This window comes from Danio aesculapii, chromosome 3 (assembly GCF_903798145.1).
Source record: "Danio aesculapii chromosome 3, fDanAes4.1, whole genome shotgun sequence".
NCBI classification, from domain to species: Eukaryota; Metazoa; Chordata; class Actinopteri; order Cypriniformes; family Danionidae; genus Danio; species Danio aesculapii.
In genome coordinates, this window is record NC_079437.1 from 50,257,770 (window position 1) to 50,285,485 (window position 27,716).

The 27,716-nt window shown below is 36.4% G+C and overlaps 2 protein-coding genes across 2 annotated transcripts in view; one reads left to right on the plus strand and one right to left on the minus strand.

Annotated features, from left to right (window-relative positions):
- The first annotated feature begins 2,861 nt into the window (after positions 1-2,861).
- Positions 2,862-15,540, plus strand: LOC130221638 (tripartite motif-containing protein 16-like). Its single transcript, XM_056454197.1, has 6 exons — positions 2,862-3,497; positions 10,536-10,631; positions 10,759-10,992; positions 11,088-11,238; positions 11,354-11,395; positions 13,766-15,540. Exons 1-6 carry the CDS (start codon positions 2,925-2,927, stop codon positions 14,287-14,289), a joined length of 1,620 nt encoding a protein of 539 aa, XP_056310172.1. The 5' UTR covers positions 2,862-2,924; the 3' UTR covers positions 14,290-15,540.
- A 5,174-nt stretch (positions 15,541-20,714) lies between these two features.
- Positions 20,715-27,716, minus strand: part of LOC130221640 (potassium channel subfamily T member 2) — a 231,886-nt gene continuing 224,884 nt past the window's right edge. The window contains exons 29-30 of the mRNA XM_056454198.1: positions 25,828-25,912; positions 20,715-21,237 (exon numbers count right to left, since the gene is read on the minus strand). Of these exons, the coding sequence (XP_056310173.1) occupies positions 21,120-21,237; positions 25,828-25,912 (203 nt within the window). The 3' untranslated portion in view covers positions 20,715-21,119. The remainder of the gene's footprint in view (positions 21,238-25,827; positions 25,913-27,716) is intronic.

Genomic DNA, 27,716 nt, shown 5'->3' on the forward strand with positions numbered 1-27,716 from the left:
TTACAGCATATGTGATTGTATGGGGTGCTTTTCACTGTACTTTGTAAGAAAAAAGAACATATTAAAAAAAGAATATTGAATGTTGTTCTGTGTCCATGATGGAACTCCCTCACGCCTCATTTCTGTCGTCAGTTTCAAAGGTAAGTGGGCTGTATGCACGCGAGCGATACACATTTTTAAATATGTCTTAAGATAATACACATTTACTGTATACATACAGTTTTAAAACTTTTCCAACAAACGTAAAGCAAAACAAAATGTATTTTCCCCATAAACTATCCAAAAGGCACGTAGATCTACACAGATGTGTTTTTGCATATTTATTTGTTTATAATATATAGCTTGGATTATAATATAATAAAGAGAAAGAGTAAATCGTTGTCATAGAACATATTTCTAAAAATAAACTTGAAAAGTTGTCTGTAGCAGGGTGGTGCTGACGTCACAGGCGAGCGTCCTGAAGGCGCTGTAGTCCATTTATAGCCTAATGTTAGTTTTTTAATTCTTCCGTATGCATCTAAGATCCCAAAGTGGTAAAAGTTGTATTTTCGTGCGAGGATTAGCCGGTTGGACAAAATGTGTATATGTAATGAACAGTGTTTGAACTCAGAGCTTATTGTTTGCAATCTTCGAAAAACCTATGGGAAAATCCTATAGGGATTTTATCGAGGGAACCAGTATTATGCTAGCAGCCGATTAGCCTACAAGGTGACTTCATAGTCCATTCTATTGACCTGACTATTGAAATGGTCATGTACAATTCATTAAAATATTTATGGAATTATTAAACACAGTAATATAAATCATTTCATTATTACTCTGAAAAAAAATGAAATGATCACATACATGATTCTTTAAATATATTCATGAGATTTATTTTGTTTTAGATGTTTGCAAACTGTATGAAATATATTTCTTGCATTTTAAATGCATTTAAAATATATTTAAATGAGTGTACTTTTAATTTTTTATTCATTTACATTTGATTTAATTTTATTTCTCCAAACTCTATAATGACAGGACTAGCGTGATCTCTGATGTTGTCATTAAAGAATGTTTCATTGAGGATTTTTTGCAAGTTCAATATGGTTGAGATACAGAAATTGTTCTTACTTCTGATCATTGAAGAACAGAAGAAATGGCCTTTTGTGAATATTTAAATTTTTTTTTAAACTTGAGTAAACAGAAATTGCAAACCACATTTTTTTGCCTTTTTATTATCACATGCTTGTATTGGAAAGACATTCATTCATTCATTTACTTTTCGGCTTAGTCCGTTTATTAATCAGGGATCACCACAGCGGAATGAACCGCCAACTTCACCAGCATATGTTTTTACGCAGCAGATGCCCTTCCAGCTGCAACCCATCACTGGGAAACATCCATACACACTTATTTACACTCATACACTATGGACAATTTAGATTACCCAATTCACCTATACCACATGTCTTTGGACTTGTGGGGGAAACTGAAGAACCCATGCCAACACGGGAAGAACATGCAAACTCCACACAGAAACGCTAACTAACCAGCCGATGCTCGAATCAGCGACCTTCTTGCTGTGAAGCAAACGTGCTATCCACTGCGCCACCATGCAGCATTGGAAATACATTTTAGTAAAGATATTTTAATACATTAAGCCACTGTAGGAATTTGTGTACAAAAGATAATTCATGTAAGGGATAAAGTACATCAAGAAGGGTTGTCATATCCCAGAATAAAATCTAACAGGCTTTACTCTGCGAAAACAACTGACTAGATATACTTTATCCCGCTTATAACACAACGATTTACTACAAAACATACAAATTAGACATAAGATTTTGTACTGAGCTGTAATAGTTTATTAAATCTTGACAGTAACAAAAACAGCTGATGGTGTATACACTAACCTATGCATTATTCAGTCAGAAGATGGCGCCAAATAGTCAAAAATGCAAAGCTGATAGAAATGAAATCAGCTGAATGGAACATACACTAACCAATCTATTATTCAGTGGCAAAAACAGCAGTGTGACAGACAAGCATATATTAATTTGGATGTACTGTAAGTGTATACATGTAAATGTATTCACTGACAGTCAAGGTGAATTGAAGAACCTGGATGAGCCTGTGTAATTAGTTTCAGTGGTTATGTTAGAATATCATACTTTGGAATTTTGCGACTTACCAATCAGAATCAAATATTCCAGCAGCAAAAATCTTAAGCTGTGGACAATGTGAAACATGTATTGATTTTTGATGAGTCCACCTTCACTGTTTTTCCCACATCTAGGAGAGTTATGGTGTGGGGAAGCCCCAAAGAATTGTACCACCCAGACTGTTGCATGCCCTAAGGGAAGAATGGGGGTGGATCAGTGATGGTTTGAGCTGCAATATCATGTCATTCCCTAGGCCCAGTGCTTGTGATAGATGGGCACATCATTGCCAAGGACTACCGAACCATTCTGGAGGACCATGTGCACCCAATGGTTCTAACATTGTATCCTGAAAGTGGTGTAGTGTATCAAAAAGAGGCCCTACACTCTATTAATGAATTATTGTGGTCTAAAACCAGACATTTCCATTTGAATTTCTAACCCCTATTAACATTAGACAACAATTTAATTTATTGAATCATTGCAGCATATGGCACCTTTAAAAAAAACATAACTTTAAACAAGCATTCTGTAACATTGCTGAAAGAATGTCTTTTCATAACTTTCAAAGAACCATGACAGAATATTAGCCAAAGTTAGGAGAATGATCATTGCTAGATGGGTTGATAAAATGATGAACCTGCTTTACAGACACACCTGTTTTACACACGTGACTTAAACACAGAAGCAGGAAACTATTTCAGCTTGTGACTTCTTGGAAAGTGAAACTTAAAATTAGTTGAGCTGCTGTGTGTTTGCGCCTCTTTATATTAATTTAGTAAAATGGCAGAAGCCAGATTTTCTCAGGATGAGTTCTTGTGTCCAGTGTGTCTGGATCTCCTAAAGGATCCGGTGGCTATTCCCTGTGGACACAGTTATTGTAAGAGCTGTATTACAGGCTTCTGGAATAAGGAGGATGAGAATAGAGTCTACAGCTGCCCTCAGTGCAGACAGACCTTCAGTCCAAGACCTGCTTTAGCTAAAAACACCATGCTGGCTGAAGTGGTGGAGAAGCTCAAGAAGACTAAACCTCCTGTTGACTGTAACGCTGGAGCTGGAGATGTGCAGTGTGACGCCTGTACTGGAACAAAGTACAAAGCCATCAAGTCCTGTCTGCAGTGTCAGGAATCTTACTGTCGAGCTCATTTTCAGCGCCATGAGGAGTTTCACTCTCGTAAACCACACAAAGTGATTGATGCAACTGGACGACTGCAGGACATGATCTGCCCAAAACACGAGAAAGAGCTGGAAGTCTACTGTATCACTGACCAACAGTGCATCTGTGAGCTGTGTAAGAAGTATGAACATAAAAACCACAAAACTGTATCAGCTGCAGCCCAGAGGACAGAGAAACAGGTACGAACCTTTCACCCTAAAATGAAACATTTCTCTGTGAGTTGTCTCATAATACAAATAAGCCATCAACAAGGTGGATACAGACCAAAACACACAACTTTGGACTTTATATGTCCTGAAATCACTGCACACAAATTTTTTTTGCAAATGTTACTAATAAAAAAGAAATTGAGCCCTGCGCCTCATTTTTTTGTCTAGCAGCTCTGGCTAATTCCAGTCCATTCAGCATGTACTTATATAATACAACCAAATAAAATAAGCACCTTGTTTACAGACCCTTATTTCAAGCTCCAGCAAATGTCAATGGAAGCCAGTGGTGACTTGTATGAAGTTGTTTTTTTATTTCCATGCATCTGGTGTGTCGGATGCTACCTGTCATAAACTGACTGTAGCAAAAAAACGTGAATGGATGCTTCTGCCAGACCCTGGTTTAAGTGATGAGAAAATTTCTGGTAAATTGCGTCTCAGTGGGCACAGGTTGAGATGAAGTATTGGTGGATGGAGGAGATGGCATTGATGGTTGATGGACAGTTTACGACAAATCTGTACCAGAATCATTGACTAGTTTTAGAGTCTTTTTGCATTTTTTAAATATTTGATTACTGTCTGGTATGACATTGTTCAACTAGGTTTCCATGAAACAGAGCAGCAGAACATGAGAAATACTTGTTTATCTCAGAAGCAGGAGTTCATCCATTTTGTTGGGTAGAGAGCAGACATTCGCCAGATTCTAAATCTGCAACTGAAATCCTGTCAGAGCTGTAGAAAAAATAAAATAACAATTATTTGGTCACGATCATACCAGTGACTGAACAAGTGTATTTAACATATAATTAAAGTAAAACAATGTATAATTAGTGTGTAATATAATGAAACTGTAGAAAATATAGATAAACTATATTCCATTATATCAGCCGATGGAATTCAATAATGGTTGAACGTTAAATGCGTAAGCCTTTTCTAGCAATAAATATTAGAATTTATTTAAATTTGTTTCCAGCTCCAAATTGAATCTGACTCCGATTTTAAGTGACCATTATATTTAGATTGTGTTTCTAATTAGGAATAAATTACATTTGCCATTTATGAATCAATTTAGAGTTTTGATTCATATCTGATCCCATACTCTTTACTACTATACTGTTTTACTTATTTCAAAATCAATTGCTTTTATTGGCCCATGTTTAGTTTCAATTATGTAACGTTTTTGTATTTCTGGAGCCTGGAAGATAGAAAATTGTGAAGTTGAATCTGGTGAAGAACAAGGCACCTGGCTTGTCTAGGGTTTAGAAGTTTGGCTTTTTTAAGATACTCAACGTTGATCCGTGTATATCAGAAACTGATATATTGCTCCTTCCAACCAGTGTCTCCATTCTCTCACAGCTGCTTTGATGGCCAGTAACTCACTTTTCCTGATGTCATTGTTCTGCTCTGCTGAGGAGAGTTTGCAGGAGTAGAACACGCATGGATGGAGTCGTGGTGGGGTCTCCTGCTGCTTTGAAAGTACAGCTCCCACTCCAGAAATTTTGGGGATCAGATATATCAGGAGGGAAGCTTGAAGGCAGTTTGTAGGGTCTTTATAGCCTCAGAGGCTTCCCGGGTCTAGGACAGAGGACCATACTGTTATCTTGTTGAGTGATCTGCAGTCAAGCCTTCAAGAAGAAACTTGAAGCAGCAGGGGATGTGGATGGTCGTATATAGCGTGTGAAGAACCTCGTTGATGTACTCTTTCATGGCCTTCTGGTCGGGTATGTACACTTTACACTTTCAGGGCACTGCTTGATTTGGAAGGATATTGATGGTTCAGTCCCATGGTCTGTGAGGTGGAAGTTGTGAGGCAAAATGTTCTCCATGTGAAATAGTCAGATTGGTAAGTGAATGTGCCCAGTGCAGTGGTGGACATGTCCTAGGTCTTAGGGACTGCAAGTAATACACTGGATCTGATAGAGTTTCATTGAATCATTAAGTCATCAACTGGAGTTGGTTGTATAAATCTGCCAAAATGAAATTGCCAGCTGACTTAAAGTTGAGGAGAATGTGAACTGAAACACAGCAATAAGCAGTAGTGAGTTCAACAATTGTTGTTAAGGGAAGTACATTTACAGGAGCAGTAGAAAACACTCATCACAGGTCATGGAAGATGGATGGGATATGTCTAGATTATATCTCCACTCCTTCCACAGCAGATTTTGGGTCAGCTGATTGTGACGTTTGGCCGAGGACAGTTGAGGGATTTCCAACTGCATGGTTTTGTGTTAGGTTTCTGGAGGGCTGGAACACTCTGGTGATGAGGGAGGGGGATATGGAAGATGACACTCTGGCGATGTACATGTTCCATGTAGCTGTGAACTCTGGATGAGGTGGATGAACTGTTTGAGTCCAATGGAGTCATCGTATGCAGGGAGATGTAGATGTAACTGAGGTACAAGCCTTGTTGTTAGGTAGTTAACAGGGAGTTTTCATTCCAGCCACTGGAGGCTACTAGCATGTGAAAATCTTGAACAGAATAATGAAAGTACTCAGACATTGGGTGATTTTTAGTTCATAGAGATTGTAGCTCTCTACATGAGTTATAATATATGCAATTTTTGACCTGTCAGAGGGGAATCGGTGTGGCTGCATATCCAGGGCTAGCAAACATTGTAGGATGAATCTGTTGAAATTCTCTGCCAAACCAGAGCGCCAGGTTGAACATGGGACTAGCAGAGTGAATAGGTGAAGGAGTAACCAATGCGGAAGTGGTTACTAGTACTGGTGGTGTTGTTGATGGATCCATGTCTGAAATGAACCCATGTCTGCTTGATACATGATGTTAAGGTCTGGTCTTCTGTTACGATAGACAACAAATGGATGGCTGACCATTTCTGCAACTTAATCCTGATAAAACGGAGGTGCTGATTTTTGCTCCAGATAACATCACCCTAATGATTAGGCAAGTACGTGTGAGTCTGTCCTCAAATTGCAGAGACCTTAGAAATCTGGGTGTCTTCTTTGATAGAGCTCTGTGTTTTATTTGTCATGTTGAGTTTGTTCACACATGTTTTTTCCATCCTAGTGTGGCGGAGCGATGTGAAGCGGGGGAAAAGCTAGGGTGCTTGAGGTTAGCTCACGTTGAACCACAACCAAACGACTAATCTAAATTTATTTTGATACAGACTATGCCACCTGGGATTCAAACCCAGGAAAAATATTAAAGGTCACATTTGTCTCTTTTTACAATTTAAGGAGCAGACAGGAGACACGAGTAAAAGACAAAAAGGTTTATTCACAATAATTCTTTTAAAAAGACACAAGCACTAAAATAGGTCCTGATGGCCCATCAGCTCTAGAGGGCTTACTCACGAAAGGCACTGAAAGGTGTAAACATTGAACCCACACATAGAAAATACTCAATATCATACTCTCAAACCGGTCAAAACAAGTGGAAAACATTATCACAAAATCGATTAACTCACAGGACTGGGGCTACTCACAGGAGTGATCACCCATGAAGGTTATCCACCATACACTTTCACACCACAGCACACTCCAGTCACATACCCTGATGCATCAAAAGTATCCCACAGCACACACTGGCACAGCAGCACCACCACCAAAAAAAGGTTCCTTTACCCGTGGGCCCCCAGCATCTGCAAGAAAAAGAAAGAAAGTAACAAAAGCCACCAATGGGAAAGGGGCTTCACTCTCAAACCGGTTAATTTTACACAAAAAGCACAGATACAGAAATCAGTAATTCAGAACTTAATACACATTGATAATGAGGGCCTCTTAAAAGACATTCACTAATTAGACAGTCACAGAAAATGAACAATTCACAAAATACACTTTGGTGCAAATGAACACTGACACAATTTCACCACATCAATGATGGATCTCTCAAAGTTGTCAGCTCTGGGTCTGCCAACGCGACTGGACCTTCTATTAACTTTAAAATACAGTAAAATGGGGTTTAGACCATAGGTTTGGACAGAGTTCAGTCAGCACTCAGACAGTAGCATCACTCAGAAAGTAGCATTAAATGCTTCTGGCCTGTAGCATGAATGTTCCTAAACAACAGCGACAGAAATGTGGGCATGTTTACGATTGAAACAAGAAGGAGAACACAAACATGAATGAGGTGCTCTTATATCAAATTCGCAGATCGATATAAAGTCTCCAACCGCACTAAAACTGACAGTGGGGCAGTCAGTCACCCAATCAGTCCAAACACTGACAGAAACACACATACAAACCAGACAGGCTGGAAGCCATTTCCAGCACACACAGGAAGTGGAATTCAGAACATGCCCCCCGACAGGCTAGAGCCCTCAGCACTAAATAGGGGAGTACTCTGCACTGATTGGTCATTGCAGACGTCAATCACCATCACTTACCCCATGCACCCTATCACACTAGGAACAGTCCATCCTAGCAAAAATTAGAAATATGGTTTCAAAGAAAGAGATGCATACGCTTGTCCACGCCTTTATCTCTTCATGGTTTGACTATTGGAGAATGTTTTGTATATTTCAGAACAAATCATCTATGGAGTGATTGCAAGTTGTTCAGAATGCAGCGGCAAGGCTTTTAACCAAACTTGTAGGAGGTCGCACATTACTCCTGTGCTTAAGGCCATTCACTGGCTTCCTATTAGTTTTAGAGTTCATTTTAAGATTCTAGTAATTACAAATGGTGTACCACATGGTCAGGCTCCCCTTTATATTCAAGATCTTTTACATTCTCACTCCTGTGGCCAGTCTCTGAGGTCTTCTGGCAAAGTCCTTTTAACAATTCCCAGAACACATTTTAAAGGGGCCTATTTTACCCCTTTTCCAAGATTTAAGATAAATCTTTGGTGTCTCCAGACTGTGTCTGTAAAGTTTCAGCACAAAATACCTATCAGATAAAATTATTATACCTTTCTGAATATGTGAATTTTGAGGCCTGAGGACCCTGTAGCTGTTTTTGTTGCCTGTGCCTTTCCTGCAAATGCGCTGGTTTTCCCCACCCACCATTGCCACGTGCATGTCAGAGGCATAGAGAGAGATATGTGTTTCCTTCTCCTGCTGTGTCTCACGTCAGATAAACAGCACACTGACAGATGTGATGGACGCAGATCTCTCGTTTATGAAAAATACTACAGTAAGAACACTGTTTTAAAAATGCTTTAAACTTGCAAAACCCATTCTTGAGGTGCAGCTGAACATGAAGAGTTGAAACAGATCATTTAATCCCAGTTACTTTGCAAGCCCTGTCTTTTGGATATGATTATATGCGTTACTACAGAGACATGTTAATACATGGTTGTCAATCAATTTGGTGTGCGAGGAAAACTGCACTACTACATAACATTGTGGTGGGCCTTAAAATTGCAGGGATTTGGATCCTAATTTATTGTCAGAAATTTAAAAAAAGAGACTTGTGTGTATATCACTCTAATATGACAGTGGACACACCATACCTACACATAATTCTGTCCAAACAGCTTCCAAAAGTTGATTTTGCATCATAGGTGCGCTTTAAGACTAAAGATGACTGTGCTATCTGTGTTATGGTTCCAAGGTTCTGGAACTCTCTTCTTCAAGCAATGAGAAATCTGGGCACAGTTGAACTTTAAAAAAAAAACATTTGAAGATACATCATTTTGGAATGTGAGCTGGTTTTACATTTGGTCATGTTTTACTCGGATTTTAGCATGTTTTAGAATATGCGCAGTGTTTGGACTCCCAGCTGTGAACATTAAAACACATTAAAACACATTGAACTCAACTGAGCTAATCTAAATTGAATTGAACTTAAACTCTGAAAACTTAACTACACTGTTTAAATTCACTATAATCTTCTATGTGAAGCTGCTTTGACACAGTTTTCATTGTAAAAGCGCTATAGAAATAAAGATGAATTGAATTGAATATATGTTTTCTTAAACTGTAAAACACTTTGTGACTCCTTTTCTGTGAAAGGTGCTATATAAATGTATTTTTACTTGCTTTACTTACGTTTATTAGGGACCAAACGCTGCTTAGAGTTTCACGCCCTGGGTTACCGTTATTTCTGATAGACACTTGACATTATGAAGTTAGTCAGATGATGCAGGGTTAACCAATGCCACTTAGTCCAGTTTCCTCCTGCTCACCTGTAGCTATAAAAAGTGTAGTTAATGTAGTCATTTTCATACAACTTGCTAATATTAGTAGTTAAACAGAAATTAATTCATGCTGTAGTGACTGCTGCTTGGTACAGTAAAATGATGAAAACAGTCAAAAGGCTAAAATATGGCCAAAATATTATATAGCTCAGACTCCACAATCTACGGGATATAATGATTTCAGGAGAATTTAGAATGAATCAAAACTTACACTTTTATCTGGACCAAAAGTGTTATCATGCCAATTACCGAAACAAACAATAAAAAGCGAATTTGGAAATAAATGCATAACATCAATTGCTCACAGATAAATCTTACTTATTATAGATGGATAATCAAGTCAATTTGAGTGTTGAGTTTGAGAGCACTATGGGCTGGTCTGGATACAGATTCATGCCCTGACACATTTCTACCTTGGCTACCCTTACACATTTGCTTAAATACCCAAAGAGACCAATACATTCTTGTTTTGTTAAAATCAACCAGTGACTTAAAAGGTTACTCATCTGTTTGGGGTTAAACAAAGGTTATTAAATATCTTTATAGAGGGTTTTCTCAACAAACCACTTAACCATAGGGAGCAAAATCGCATTACCAGTCACACATCAAATCAAAGTATTTGGGCTGTAACACAAGCATCTAATAAAGATTGAGGTTATTGTTGTCAGCATATTTGATCTGACCCCTTTAAACCTCTCAGGCATCTTTTAGAATATCTTCAGAAAAACACAGATTTTAAACGATATGAGAGCAAGTAAAGATATAGGTAAAATAATTGGGTGGATTCTATTTTATATACTAGATACCTAAATAATGGTGAGACTTCAGCTTCATTTTCAATTATAATGTAATCTCAGGAAACTATGAAAATCTATGAAAAACTGCTGTTACTGTATCTGTTTGTCCTCCAGAAAGAGCTGAAGGAGACACTTGTACAGCTCCAGGAGAGACTCCAGCAGAGACAGAAAGATCTACAGCAGCTGAGAGCGGCAGTGGAGTCTCATAAGGTAAGTCAAGAGAGGAACAGAAGTTTGTCTCAGTCTTAGTTTGACTCTTCTCCAGTGCTGAAGCTCACTGACTTTCTTTGAAGCTCACTGTGTCTTACGGGCTGTGTGATTGTGATGTGTTTAACAGCGATCTGCACAGACAGCAGTGGAGGACACTGAGAGGATGTTTATTGAGCTCATTTGCTCCATTGAGAAAAGACGCTCTGAGCTCACACAGATGATCAGAGATCAAGAAAAGACTGCAGTGAGTCGAGCTGAAGGACACATAGAGCAATTGGAGCAGGAAATTGAAGATCTGAGGAGGAGAAACGCTGAGCTGGAGCAACTTTCACACTCACACCATCACATCCATTTCCTGCAGGTAACAGAGATCTAGAGGAACAGCATCTTTGTGAAGTTAAGGATTGACTATTGTGTAAAGTGGAGGTCATGAGTGTTGATTTGTGTTTTCTGCAGAGGTTCCAGTCTCTCTCAGCTCCTCCTGAATCTACAGATGTTTCATTCAGTTCTCTCTTGTGTTTTGATGGCCTGAGAGAATCTGTTTCTCAGCTAAAAGTCAAACTGGAAGATTTTTGCAAAGAAGAGATTGAGAAATTCTCAGACAGAGGTATCTGCTCTCAGAAATGAGGCCTTCATCAACTCATATCATGTACAACATCATATTAGAAACACCTTGTTCTTTTTAAATGACACTTACACAAATTATGTCTGTTGATTTTCAGTCACCAAAACTGTTCCCAAGACCAGGAACGACTTCCTACAATGTAAGTGACTAAGAAAACAGGCAGAAAATTTCTTGGTTACTAACCAACCCTCATTTCCTGATGGAGGGAAAAGAGATGTTTTGTTGAAACAACTATATGGGTTATTGCCAGATGACCAATCATTCTGAAGTGTAAGAAAACGAGCCAATGAATGTCTATGAATTTGCAGAGAAGCTCCTTCACAGGTGGAACCGCTATTAATCAGCCACGTACATAAGCAACACCTGGAGGAGCCTCTGTCAGACTTAAGCTGTGGTCACACTGGACTTTTCTCCCCATAGACTTCTATTCATACTCGCGCGAATGCATCAGACCGGAAATGGTTACACGAGTTTTAGCATGCAAAGTTCTGTCGTACGGTGCTGCGAAAAGTGGCAGGATTAAACAAGATGATTAGACATTTAAAAAAAGCGAGTGATTGATGCATATTTTACATTTCTGTCCAGCATGCGTGTGTGTGAATTTATGGAGTGAAAAGTCCAGTGTAGCCGCGGCTTTATTGCTGAACAGCCCTCACACTAGAGATCGCACTAGCATTCAGCTGGTGATTCAATGACTGTGGCAGTAGAACATAATGACTCCATTACCTCCTTCAGGGAACAAGGGTTATGACAGTAAACAAGACCTCAGGAACCTTGACATTGTTAAAACAACATTATGGGTAATTGTATAGAAAGCGCCACAGTAGCCAAATCTGTTACACGTTTGGTAAGAAGCTTGCCAAGCAAATAGCATGAGCGCACAATGTCATCAAAGGCTGGCTTTTCACCAACATCCCCTGGCTTAAATTATTGAGGGGGGTCAAAAACACTTTGTACCTAGTCAAAGTGCTAGGACTTTCCCAAGTGGGGAGATACTGTGACAATAAGCAAATATGGGCTAGCCCCAACCTAAAATGAGCACTACATATGAGCAAGATGGTTAGCAAGGAAAGACTTGGGTCCAGCTTAAGGGGGGACTTCACCTTGGCTGACTAAACATATGGCATCACTGAGAGGGGATGCGCATAGCAGGCAACAATCCCCAAAAGGCAGGTTGACCAAGCAGGCATACCAAACAACGCAATGGGCCAAGCATCCAGCTCCTCTGCTGAGTCGGATGTTGGGGGCCCTCAGAGGAACTTTCTAGGGTTCACCAGGTGGGCAACTAATAAGGAAAAGCTTTTTTAACATTGAGCCTGGCCTTCTCCCAATCAACTAACACTGCCCAGCAATCGGGAAGAACCCAGCTCCACCTGAAGATTATAAAATCTCACAAATGTATTGCTGGTGTTGCCCAGCCCACAGCTCTATAGATATCTGTTAGAGAGGTGCCACGTGCTAAGGCCCAGGAGCAACACACCTAACAGTGCACTCTCACTCCCGAGGGAGAAGGCTTATTTTGGCATGAGTATGCGAGGATGAAGGCATTCACTAACCAGTGAGCCAACCCCTGTTAAAATACAGCATTTCCCTTTTGCCCACCCATAACAGATGAAGAGCTGCTAAGAGGATCTTAAGGTCCACATAAGGCACAGATTGCACATCGGACACAGCAAGGAAAGGGCTGAATCTGCCTCCTTCACTGGCAGCCCTTGCAGGTTTACTACTTGGTCTTTAAAAGTGTTGGTAGAGACCCCTAAAGGGTTCAAAAACGGCCACAGATACCCATATCAAGCTGAAAAATTGTAGTGGAAATACTAGGGATGACCATATCCGATCATGTAATTTGAAATTGGGCCCGATCACGCAGTTTCAGACTCGATCGGAATCGGACGTTACCTCCCAATCAGGACTAAAGTTAATGAGACATTTTAGTGCCATTGCAAATGTCCTTGATGAGAACAGAAACAGGCTCAAACCTGACAAGGTGGAGATGTTGGAGTTTTCATTAAGAAAAACATACATTTCCATCTGTGAAACTTACTACTGTCATGACAGTTAGAGTTAGGAGTGCAGTTCCTAAATGCATATTACTGGCTTTGCAAACACTGTGGCACTTTTTTTGTTTGTTTGTTTACATGCCTGCCGGTTATTTTAAGTGAAGGTGCTATTTGTTTTAAAATTAGATTTTTTTAAATATATTTACTGTTGCACTAAAGTCCAAAACTCAGACTAGGACTCGAGGGCAAAAAAACATGATCGGGACATCCATAGTGAATACAGTTATTAAAATACAGTAATCAAGATAAATAACTCAATTATTTTAGTAATTCTGCCAGAAGATCCAAATAAAAGGTTGAAATCATATTATAAAATGAATCTCACTATGAGTTTCAATAACGTTATACCAAAAAAAGTGTTACCTCCCAAATAAACAATACCAGAGGATTAAATGATCAAACAGGTTCTTTATTGCTGATTCAGATTTGTTCTTTTTTTTCTCCATCAGATTCCCACAAGCTCACTCTGGATCTCAACACAGCACATAAACTCCTCCATCTGTCTGAGAAAAACAGAATGATTACTTGCACTGAGACAGAGCAGCCATATCCTGATCATCCAGACAGATTTGACAGCTGGCGTCAGGTGTTGTGTAGAGAGAGTGTGTGTGGACGCTGTTACTGGGAGATTGAGTGGAGTGGAATTAAAGGTGTCTGTATATCAGTGTCTTATAAGAGCATCAGTAGGAAGGGATTTAGTAATGAGTGTGTGTTTGGGGGTAATGATCAGTCCTGGGGGTTGTTCTGTTCTACATCCAGATACTCATTATGGCACAATAAGAAAAGGTCTGATCTCTCTGTAAAGCCCATTAGCCGTAGGATAGGAGTCTATGTGGATGTAGGTGCAGGAACTCTGTCCTTCTACAGCATCTTTGACACAATGAGCCTCATCCACACAGTTCAGACCACATTCACACAGCCTCTCTACCCTGGGTTTACTGTTGATCCTCGATCATCTGTAAAAATGTGTTGATGAATCAGAATAGATTAGAGTGATTCTATTTATAATACACTGAGCTGAATGATGAATCAGTAACAGAAAGATGATTCAGAGTGTACTATTTTCTGTTACATTAATAATACAGCTGAACTTTGAGTAAAATACAATAACACGTTTGACTAAAGATGCTACGGTGGCGCAGTGGGTAGCACGATCACCTCACAGCAAGAAGGTTGCTGGTACGAGCCTCATCTGGAGCAGTTGGCATTTCTGTGTGGAGTTTGCATGTTCTCCCCATGTCCGTGTGGGTTTCCTCCGGGTGCTCCTCGCAATTCCAAAGACATGCGGTACAGGTGAATTAGGTAAGCTAAATTGGCCGTAGTGTATGTGAGTGTGTGGGTGTTTCCCAGTGATGGGTTGTAGCTGGAAGGGCATCCGCTGCGTAAAACATGTGCTGGAAAAGTTGGCGGTTCATTCCGCTGTGGCGACCCCTGATCAATAAAGGGACTAAGCCTTGAACTAACGGACTAAGAAAATGAATGAACATCTGACCAACCTTGGTTTAACGTCTCATTTGAAAGCAGGTGCTAATTGAAAGTATAATGTTTCTGTCACTACACTGGAGCTTAAGGACTCTCAATCAGGTTTGAGCATCCCCTGCTGGCCTTATTAACACCACTTCCAACAGCAACCTAGTTTTCAAATGTGGTTTCCCATCTAGCTACTAATCAGGCTTAGCCCTGCTTAGCTTCAATGACCAACTTGTCTTGGGCAACAGGGTAATATGGTTGTGATATATGGATGTGATTCTGTGTTTTTCTCAATATTTTATTTGCTTTGCAGTGATTTATTTTTTATTATGTATAAATGACTTAATCATTTTGAATGAATGCATTTATATAGCGCTTTTAACGCATGCTATGCACCCACAGCCCTTCATATAAGGGAATCATCACTATCAAAAGACCTTAATGGTCTATGATTTGATTTGTTTAAAAAAAGATTATTGAAAAGATTAAATGGATTAGTTTGACTTAAAAAATGCTTCATTATTACACTCAATGGATTGAAATGGGTACATAATGCAGTATATGATGTGGGATTTATCCAAAATATCTGCTTTGTTTTAACACGTGTTAGCATGATCTCCAATTTTCTTAATCAAAAATGTTTCACTGAATAGTTCTAATATGTACATTTTTGATAAATGAGATTTTGTACCTTTCATGCATCAAAGAACAGAAGGAATCCATTTATATGAAGTATTGAAGCTGAAACATTTGGAAATTCACTTGCATAAAATAAAGAACTCACAAACGTATACTGTTTTTCTTTTTCTTTCTTTCTTTCTTTCCTTCTTTCTTTTTATACACGTTAATCAATATATTTTACTGTTAGCAATATGCTAATGTATAAATATTAAATACATCAAACCCACATGTGTAAAACTAAACTGCTGCAATAGGTGTACTTATGATATAATATAGGCATTTTTTAAACTTAAATCACAAGTTGGTAACAAACAAGTTGGTCCCACAAACAAAAAGGGACATTTACAACATTAATTAAAATCATATCATGTTTTCAAAATGTATATGTATATATATGTGGTAAGAATTGCTGTAAAAATACCTGACAAAGATCTTGTCATTCATCCCAATAGTAAGAGCAACAAAGATTCTGGACCCAAGATTCTTACTGAAATCAGTCAAGTTTGACAAAGTAAAAAAAATTAATGGTTTGGGGTTACATTCAGTTTGGGGGTGTGCGAGAGATCTGCAGAGTGGATGTCAACATCAACAGCCTGAGGTATCAAGACATTTGCACTGCCCACCATGCCTCCACATCAAGTTTTTGAAAGCAAAAAAGGTCAAGTTGCTCCAGAATTGGCCAGCTTAGTCACCAGATATGAACATTATTGAGCATGTTTGGCGTAAGATGGAGGAGGCATTGAAGATGAATTTAAAGTATCTTGATGAACTCTGGGAGTCCTGCAAAAATGCTCTCTTTGCCATTCCAGATGACTTTATTAATAAGTTATTTGAGTAATTGCAGAGATGTATGGATGCAGTTCTCCAAGCTCATGGGAGTCATACATAATATTGATTCTTTTCCCACTGCACCATGACTTCATATTCTATACTGTACATTATTTCTGCTGTGCGACACAACTTTTGTCTAAGCAAAGTCAGACCTTACTGTCTCAATTAAATAATTAAAAATCAAGGCATGATCAAAGTTTATTTTGGTAAAATAAGCCTAATCTAGAGGCCTTTGCCCTTATTATTTGTTTTTCCTAAAACTTGGATAAACATATACGATTGCTTTCATTTGAAGAATGAATTACTGTCAGTTGAACATCACATTTTAATGTAATTTTTACACTGAATGAGTAGCCTAGAGTGTGTCTGTGTGGATGCCTAGAAATAGCAGTGGCCATCATGTTTAAAAGTCTAGCTCTGCCACTGGATATGAAATAATGAAGCAGTCCAATGGTAGTATTTCAAGTTGTCCAGAGATGTGTTGGCAGTTTAATTGTGGTAAGTTATTTTCTCTGTTTATTAAAATATACATTTACATGTGTTAAAAAAAACCCCAGTCCATCAGCATTCAACTCCAAAAATATCTTTGCGAATATTAGGCTGTTCCAATACAGACCGTGACCCCTGTTTTGGAAGTAAATATATTTATGGTCTAAAAACAATTTTTGGGAATTTTCACCATACTTTGGTTACCCTTGTTGAAGCCAAACACCGAAGAATAAGAGACGAGCCATCAATTTGGCAGATTTTATTATGTTCCTTACATGTTTGAACGGCACTGAATCAAGGCATTAGTGCATTATGGACAGGAGCGGGATGGTACTTTCTCGCTCACTTCTGTACTTCTTCATGGCAGGACAAAACAAATCCCTCTACTCATGCATGATCTTTAGCATGCATGCCAGCAAAAGGATATTAAACAAATGACATAAAAAAGCACTGACGTCTCAATGGTAAGGAAAACAACCAAAAAACCCATAGCAGAACAGATGATCTTATCAAAGCAAACATCAAACAGAGACTCAATCCATCGCACATAAAGAATCAAATGACGATTATTTCAAAATGCCACATAAGACACGGAAGCCTAATTTCTGAAAGCCTCCTTTGATAAAAGAATGATAAAGTTTCATCAGATCATTCATTTGGTCCATTTAATAAACTCTTTTTTTGTCTGCCCTGCTTCTTGCAAAGCGAAGTCCCGAGAGTTCAGGAAATGAGTGTTAGAAAACATTCAAGAAACTTACGAGCACCGCCATTCTAATATGGCCTGACAAAAACATCCCATGGTCCTCAGAGCGGCTGACTGACACTGACTGCACAAGCAACAGAGAACAAATCTTTTCCATGTATACATTTGGCAACATGTGTTCCTTTGGCGATCCAAGTCGAGATTGGCAGTGCTGGCTATTCAACGTACATTCACATGCACAGAGACTAATACAAGTTACATCAGTAAATGCACTTACGTGGCCTCGGCTGTCTCGCATCAACAATAATTTGATGCACAACTCAAATGTAAATGCTTTTTCAAAGGTCCATGCGTTTCCATTTGTCCTTTAGTAACAAAATAAGGATTATAGTTACACTGTAAAAAGTGATTTGCTGCTTAAATGTACAAAAGTTTGGAATCAAGTTGTATGTAATCATGTTAAACTAGTTGTATATTATTATTTATGATCTTAATTTGATTAAAAAATGACTTTATTTCATTCATTTAATCTAATTTTAACACATATTTATTCTCTACCTATGTTGATACAAATAAATCTACATATTCAATAGTCAAAACAATTATTTGTTGCAATGCAGCGTCTTTGAGTTTCAGTTGTATATTTATTTACATGTTACAGTGTATCTTATGTAAACTTCAACCAGTTTACCAGTCTTCTCTAGTAATCAACTCTTACTGACCAAGAGGAACTTTTAGTGTAGAACATGCTGAAAAAAATAATCTTTCAAAAACTACGAATGACTCGCGCCTTTACAACGCATTTTTATCTTGAAAAAAATCTCTCTTGATTAGTAGTGTTATTTTATACAATGACACAGGTTGTGTCAATGTTTTACATTAAGGTACATGCTTTGATTGATTTCGTTTAAACATTCTACATCCTGACATTTACTGATTTCTAGTCACCAAAACAATCTACAGTTCTAAATGATAACAGGAGGAAGGAGGAATTTGTAATATATATATATGTATATATATATATATATATATATATATATATATATATATATATATATATATATATATATATATATATGTATATATATATATATATATATATATATATATATATATATATATATATATATATATATATATATATATATATATATATATATATATAGTTGAAGTCAGAATTATTAGCCCCCCTTTGAATTTAAATTTTTTTTTTCTTTTTTAAATATTTCCCAAATGATGTTTAACAGAGCAAGGACATTTTTACAGTATGTTTGATAATATTTTTTTCTTCTGGAGAAAGTTTTATTTTATTTTTTTTCAGCTAGAACAAAAGCAGTTTAAATTTTTTTATGAACCATTTTAAGGTCAAAATTATTAGCCCCTTTAAGCAATTTTTATTTTTCAATAGTCTACAGAACGAACCATCAGTATACAATAACTTGCCTAATTACCCTAACCTGCCTAGTTAACTTAATAAACCTAGTTAAGCCTTTAAATGTCACTTTAAGCTGTATAGAAGAAAAATATCTAGTCAAATATTATTTACTGTTATCATACAGTAGCAAAGATAAAATAAATCAGTTATTAGAAATGAGTTATTAAAACTATTATGTTTAGAAATGTGTTGAAAAAAATCTCTCTGTTAAGTATAAATTGGGGACAAAAATAAACAGGGGGGCTAATAATTCAGGGGGGCTGATAATTCTGACTTCAACTGTGTATATATATATATATATATATATACACATGCATACATATACACTACTTGACAAAAGTCATGTCATCGATCCCAGTTGTAAGAGCAATAACGACTTCTAGTTGATTATTTGGAAAAGTGGCAGAAGGTAGATTGTTCTGATGAATTAACTGCTGAACTGCATCCCAATCATCACAGAAACTTCAGACGACCTATTGAAATTCACATGGACCCAAAATTCTCAAGAAATCAGTCAAGTTTGGTAAAGGAAAAATCATGGTTTGGGGTTATATTCAGTATGGGGGTGTATAAGACATCTGCTGAGTGGATTGCAACCTCAACACCCTGAGGTATCAAGACATTTGTGCTGCCCATTACATTACAAACCACAGGATAGGACAAATTCTTCAGCAGGATAGCGCTTCTTCTCATACTTTAGCCTCCACATCAAAGCTCCTAAAAGCAAAGAAGGTGAAGATGCTCCAGGATTGGCCAGCCCAGTCACCAGTATGAACATTATGTCTGGGGTAAGATGGAGGGGGCATTTAAGATGAATCCAAAATATCTTGATGAACTCTAGGAGTCCTGCAAGAACTTTCTTTGCCATTCCAGATGACTTTATTAGTAAGTTATTTGAGTCATTGCAGAGATGTATGGATGCAGTCGCCCAAGCTCATGGGAGTCATACACAATATTATTTCTTTTTCCACTGCACCATGACTTTATATTCTATACTGTACATTATTTATGTTGATTGACAAGACTTTTGTCTAAGCAAAGTCAGACCTTACTGTCCTAATTAAATAATTAAAAATCAAGGCATGATCATATTTTATTTTGTCAAAATAAGTGTAATCTAAAGACCTTTGCCATTTATATAAGCCACTTCTGATACCAAATGATCAACAAGAAGTCAAGTTATTATTTGTTGTTCCTAAAACTTGGATTGACGACAAGACTTTTGTCAGGTACTGTATACTGTATTAAAAAAAAAAACATATCAAATACAGGACCAATCAAGTCACCACAAAAATGGTTGAATGAAGAAATTTCTTCATTCAATATTAGTAGAATATTTATAAAGATTTTGGAAATTTAAACTAATAGCATTTTTTTAAATTTCATTATATAATTTTTGATCAAAGTGTCACTGCCTCATGTTTTGATGGACAATATTTCGATATATTAGTGCACTCATAAATGCAATTTTACAAAAAAACAAATAAGCAAACAAACAAAATATCTGATATCACAATTTGATACAAGTGAACTTAGCATGCTGGTTTGAATTTAAAGGGATTAAACTTTTAAAGGGATAGTTTACCCCAAAATAAACATAAAACTCACCCTTAAGTCTTTCAATACCTTTATGAGTTTCCCTTTTCTGTTAAACACAAAAAGAATATATTTTTAAAAATGTTAGAAACTAGTAACAACTAACTTTCATAGTATTTATTTTTCCAACTTGTTTTTTTCCATAGAAGTCCAAGGTTACATGTTTCCAAAAAAAACCCACTTTTTTTATTTTGAGTTCAACAGAAAAATAATTAACTCACAGAAGTTTTGTAACAAGTCAAGGTTGAGTCAGTGATGATAGAATTTTCAGTTGTGGGTGAATTATCCTTTTGAACGTTTTAAAATACTTCAAAAATGTCTAAAACCAGCTATATTTTGTTAATGCAAAGTCTCATTGTATCTCATCTTACGCATGATGATTCAATGAAAGCTTAAAAAGTGAAGTTCTTGCAACAGTCTAAGTTTTGACACTCGGCACATGGAATTTGAGTAAAGGCAACTAAAAGCAAGATCACTTTTTACAGTGTAGATTCAGCTCACAGTTCCATCTTTCCATGCGCACACAAACACACACATATGTGCATGTCCCGTCTGTGCAGGAGGTGATTCTCGTGCTGGTGGCCTGTGGTGATTGTGTTCATAGATGAGTGCTGTCTTGTGTGTCAAATCTGTGTCCCTCTGCTGGCCCTGCGCTGGGCTTGCGACTGCCGGCCTGGTTAGGCACTGGTGACAGAAGATCAGGTCTGATCAGATACCTGCAGGAATGACAAAAATGTTTTAGATTAAATAGTTTTTTTTTATACTTGATGCTTTTTACAGAGCCCCTAAGGTAACATGGTGATAAAAATAAAAAAAGTTTAAAAGTTTGAAATGTCATGTCTCACAGGACCACGGTGCTCCATAAATAAACAGTCATAAATAAGAACACAACAGTGGACGTAAGAGCTATTTTTAAACCTATACATAACTAACATACTAAGCTGTAACTATACTAAATAATAGCTATGCATATACTCTACATTCTTAAACTATATACATAATTTAAAGGGCACATAGTTTACCTCCTTTTTATGATTTAATATTAATATTATGGTTCTTCTGAGTGTGCCAGTTTAGGTTCAGTTTAAAACACAATTCAGATTTTTTTTATTATAATGTGTTAAAAAGTGTCATGTTGGGGGCTTGTCCACAGTTCGCTGATTTAGTAAATAGTAAATCATAAGAAATGTTTACATTTATTACAGCATATCATAAATCACCCAATAGTTTAAATTCATTTTTATATTAATGTAAAATGGATGATGCTTACACAGCACTAATAATGTGAGAGCATGCTTTTGGCCAGGAAAGAAAAGAAGTAAAAACAAATAACCTCCATTCCAATATACAGATATTTGTCAAACTAGTTTTAGATAATCTTAATAGTTTGTTAAATTAGTAATAGTAGGTAAAACCTTCTATTATAAAGCCGCGATCACACTGCACTTTTCGTTCCATAGACTTCCATTCATGGGCATGCAAATGCGGCAGACCAGAAACACAAGCATGTGTTTAACATTTCACTGCATTCGAAAGTCCAAGCTTGATGACTTCTCACCTGTGAAATCACATCAGGTGATTGCGTGAGACTAATAGAAGATCATTTAATATAAGAAATTTAAAATATGAGGCAATCGCTCACTTTTATTAATGTCTAATCATATTTGTGCCATTCTGCGTTGTATGACAGAAATTTGCAAGCACAAGCTCTAGTGTGACCGCAGCTTAAGTCCCTTTGGACAAAAATATCTGCTAAATGACTAAATGTAAATTTAATTTCCATGACTTTTCCAAAACCTTGTGGATTTTTCAGTTTTTTCCAAAATTTTCTAGGCTTGGAAAATGCCAAATGTCAAAATTCCATGCAATGGATGTAATGGCAATGTGAGCAGGTAGATCGAATTTTCACTTGTCAATGTGAGCCGCGCGTCATTAAAAACTGTGGCTAATGACATCAACTTTTATGCTTTCATTTCAAGACAGACTTCAGAGTCCCAAACCTTATATGCTAGGACAAAAAAAAGCATTTATACTGTCATGTAGCACAAGTATTTAAGTATGTTAATGAGAGTGCACAAAAGTCGCCACATAAATAATATGAACTAATATAAAATGATTGCATACAAAACGTGCATAAATCACGCTATAGTTTTTAAAAAAGCCTCAATTAAGAGAATATGGACGAATGATAACTTTTCTGTCGTAAACTATAGCAAAACAACCTGAAAATGAAAAAATTTAACCCAGCGAACAGATTAAATACAGGAATAGAGAAAAAGCGCGCTCTTTTATTATCAGCTGTCAGTGTAACCAGCTGGGAAGTGACACTGACAACAGGGGTGAGGCTCCAAATGCAGGGCTTTATTGACAGGATGGTCAGGCAAGCAATGATCAACACAGGAGCAAACAGATGTATGAGGGCAATCCAGAGTCGTAGCTGAAATAGCAGGTCAATATGCAGGCAGCCTACAGGTATAATCAAACAAACAAGGCGAGGATCAAAAACACAGAAAAACAAGACAAGCGATCTCTGATGGTTAGATCGCTGGTGATCGTGGCAGTCAGTCAGAAACCGCTCTTTTTTTTCTGCTTATTACACCTTTTGCATTGTGCTGTGTAAATGCAGACAATCGAATACGAGTCATTAAAAAAAAAAAAACATGTAAGCGGGTAATCAAAAAAATCAGATACAGTCACAAAATCGGAATTGCCCATCAAGAAATGTAGTGTAAATGCAGCCTTAAAATGTCAGAAGAGCGAGGTGGTTTGTCAAGCCCACTCACCTGTGTAATATATATATATATATAAAAAAACAACAACAACAACAAAAAAAAAAAAAAAAACTTTGATAAACTTTGCCTTCTTAAAAAATAAATAAATAAAATTCCTGACAAACTTTTTACATGTTTATAAAATATAAAAAAATGCTGGGTCCACACAATTCCTTTAAGTTGTCCCAACACAAATCAATTAAGTTAACTGAATTGTTTTGTTCAATTCACTTAACCCTCTACTGCACACATTATGATATATATATATATATATATATATATATATATATATATATATATATATATATATATATATATATATATATATATATAGATATATATATATAGATATATATACATATATATATATATATATATATATATATATATATATATATATATATATATATATATATATATATATATTATTTGACTGTTTTTCTTTTCTTAGAATGGCTTAACTTGAAGTTCTGTAAAAAAATGTGGATTTTCAAATGTCAAATGTCCAGTCTGCATCACTCTCATGGTCACTAAAACCCATCTCATCCACACTTTCATCAGCAGGAAGTGCCAGTTCTGTCCTTTTCTTCTTTCACTTACAATAGAACATGGTGGTGCTCGCTAATACACTGTTCCGTGTATTTATATCTATTCAAAAGTATTGCAATTAAAATTTGATTGTATCTATAATTCAAATGCCCTTAACATATGACTAATCAACATTATATTACTAGCATTCGTGTTGTTATTGTTACAACTTAAAAGATCTCAGCTAACCTTGTTAGCTAGCTAACCTATTGCAATATTGCACATTCCACTATTGCACAGTGTTGCCATTTGGCAACACATACATTTGATAGATTTACAAAAAAACTAATTTGATAAAAAAATTTGAGTTGTGAATATGTCATCATAACTTACTGGAGGTGATTTTTCAGATTTTTTTGTGGCTCTGACATCATTTGATCCTTTATTTCTATTGACGTTTACATTTGCATTCTGCAATTACTCACAATAAATGCCAGTCTGTCAGAAATCGTGCCACAGAAAAACACTGCATGTCATGTGACTTAACCAAAGCACATCATTGGCTAAACTAAGGTTTTCTCTTTCCAACAAAAAAATTTGAACATTGGTCTTAAAGAAACAGTGGCAGGGAAATGACCATAAATAACATGCTGCTATATGGCAACACCATGCGGAAGAGTGTTAAAATTGTCAAAAGAATGAAGTTGTTCTAAAAAACATAATTGTGTTGATTCAACTTATTTTAAATACGTAGTTTGAACAAGCAGTAGTTTTTTGAGTGTACTTTAGAATGAGGCTACAGCCTCCACTTCTCCATGTTGCCAAGAATAGTTATTATTACATTAATGTGGCATCGATAGTCATTTAATACGAATACTGAGACCATTAAAAAAGTAATTTGGGCTTTAATAAAGTGGGAAGAGGTAGTTTGTGGTTAGCAATTCTGTATCTTTGCAAAATACAATATTTAAATGTATTTTTTGAGGAGGTTGAGGATTGCTGTTTTTGTAGCAACATCTGGCAACACTGAAATGCTTGCACTTAAAATGACAGTGCAATCAAAAAGAAGTGCTGATAGATTATTGCTGTGAGGAGACCACACTTGGTAAGCAAACACAAAGATCATCATGAAATTATTATTAACACACTGGCCAGGATGTAGCAGGCTATATGTTATTTTTTTACGTTTAGGAGTTAGATAACATTTACAGTGGAATCATGCTACCCAGCAGATGTTAATATTAGCTTGGATTTAGGTTGCCAGCATCTAAGGACAATTATATTTTGACGTCCAATAACAACATGAAATTATGTAGATATTTTGTTGATTTCAGGTTGTGTTGGAAAGTCACCAAAATTCAACGTTGAACTTAAACTAACGTCATATTGATGTCAAATACTGACATTTATTCGTCAGGTATGGCAACAAAAATCCAATGTCTGATAGACGTCATAATAGTAACGTCCACACAACGTCAATCTATAACATTACTATATAACTATTATATTATTATTATTATTATTATTATTATTATTATTATTATTATTATTATTATTATTATTAACATCATTAGATGTTTATATTTTGCTGTTTTTAGGTTGTGTTGGAAACCTAAACGTAACTGATGTTGGCCTGATGTTGGGTTCAGACGTCAACCATATTTTCATTTCCAAACAAAATGCAACATCCCACGACATTGGGGTAAAACATCAATCTGCCGTCATGTTGATGTCATTTGCCTGCTGGGTAATGATTTGTAATATTCGTAAACATTCTTTAAACATATAAAAAAAATCATGTAGAGTTGTCATTGAAGTTGATGCTGTCATTCTGTTACAGCAAAAATAATTATAATGAATTATTTCTGGATATGTTTTCTTCATAAGTCATATTATTTCCAGTTGTGTGTAATAATAAATACAACACATAATATGCATCATATTTATAAGGCTTAAATGCAATAATAATAATTTTAGCTTAAATGCTTGTGATGTTTATATACTCACACGACATCATAGAGCTCCAGGCGTGTGTCAGGGGAAGGGTTGATAAGAATATAGGACAGTCTGTTGCCCTGGTCTGTCATCCCATCTGACATAAAAAGAGGATACAAAACTATAAATTAGACCAACTAAAAATCTCTAAACCTACCTCATTCGGTGCTCAAAACCTTTTTATGTTTTCAATGTTGAAATCAAGTTTAAGCAACAGTGTAAAGGCCCGTTCACATTAAGCATGATAATGATAACAATAGAGTTCTAAAAATAGTTCTAAATGTAAAACTACAGCAAAGTTCAGAACACAACTAACAACAAACATGTAGAGAAACAATTTCATTGGGGTGACTTTCAAATGTTTGTTTCTCAGATAATAAACGTTATACTGTCAGCCAGTCAGAACCCACTGGAATATAAGGGGGTTTGTGCAATTTATAGCTACTGATGACATTGTGAAGAAGCGCTAATCTAGAAAACAATTGGTTATATCATGGAAAAGAATGATAAAAATATATGGAAGTTATGCGAAGCTAGCAAACTGAAGTACAAAAATAAAAACACCTCAGGGATCCAGTGCTAACTTTAGCATTTTTGTGATGCCTCTTTTGAAACAGCTGGGGAAAATAAATGTGTTGTTTTTATTACACTACACTGAAGCTAAATTAATTTGACTAGCCATTCCTGACCCTGCGTCCATTTCAATTGTTTTTTTTTTTGTTGTTGTTTTTTTTGGTTCTGGAGTAGATCACTAAATTTAAAGCCTGCTGTCCATGATATTGGACATTTGTCATCCAATCAAAGAGTAGGGTCTGTCTGCGGACTGTAAGACAGGGGCGTTACATGCAGGAGCGTAACTTGTAGTACGTTAGAGGTGTAACCTGAAGTTATGGAGAGCCACATGTCAAAACTGGCACTGTACATCAGTTATTAGGATCTACACCTACTCCACACCTAAACCCAAACATCACAGTTATTAACGTCTATAACTTCCCGATGACTCTATTAGTTTGATCAATTGTGATTAATTAGTGTTGGAACTAAACTGGGCAGAGCTGAGGCCCTCCAGGAACTGAGTTTGACACGTGTGGTTTAATGGGATCTTGATAACTGCAAGTTACGCCCCTCTAACTTACTACAAGTTACACCCCTTCATGTTACCCCCCATCTTGCAGTTTGCAGACACATGCAATCAAACAGCAATAAAGACCTGTTTGTTGTAATTTAAAAACAAAAATCCACTAGGGTGAAAAGAGGTATGGCAGCACTTTGTTTCAAACACAAAAGCAACATTTTTAGTTTATTTATGGTTATTTATATATTTGGCAATATTTCATAGATGTATAGAAGAATAAGGATAACACAAGTATAAATCGATTGTAAAATGGTAAGCTTTAAATCAGGATTTTTCAGGATGGACATTATAATGGTTTTTAAGATAAAAGGGATAGTTCACCCCAAAATCACTATTTACTCACCCTCAAGTAGTTCCAAACTTCTTATGAGTTTCTCTTTTTCTGTTGAGCACAAAAGAAGAGCTGAAAACCTGTAATCAAGTACTTCCATAGAAGAAAAAACAAATACTGTCAATATATAAGTCAATGGTTACAGGTTTCCAGCTTTGTTCTAAATATCTTATTTTGTGTGCAACAGAAAAAAAAGAAACCCATAAAGGTTTGAACCTAATAAAGGGTGAGTAAATGATGTCAGAATTATTGTTTTTAGGTGATCTATTTTTTGAATGTCTATCCATTATAATGTGCATTGGTGCAGTCTACAAAACAAAAACCCCAAAATTAAAGTTAAAACATTTAATGTAAACTTCAAGTAAAGGTCTACAATTTGTATTTTGAGGGATGTAAACAATAACAATGGTCCAAATGTTACATTTATGTTACGTT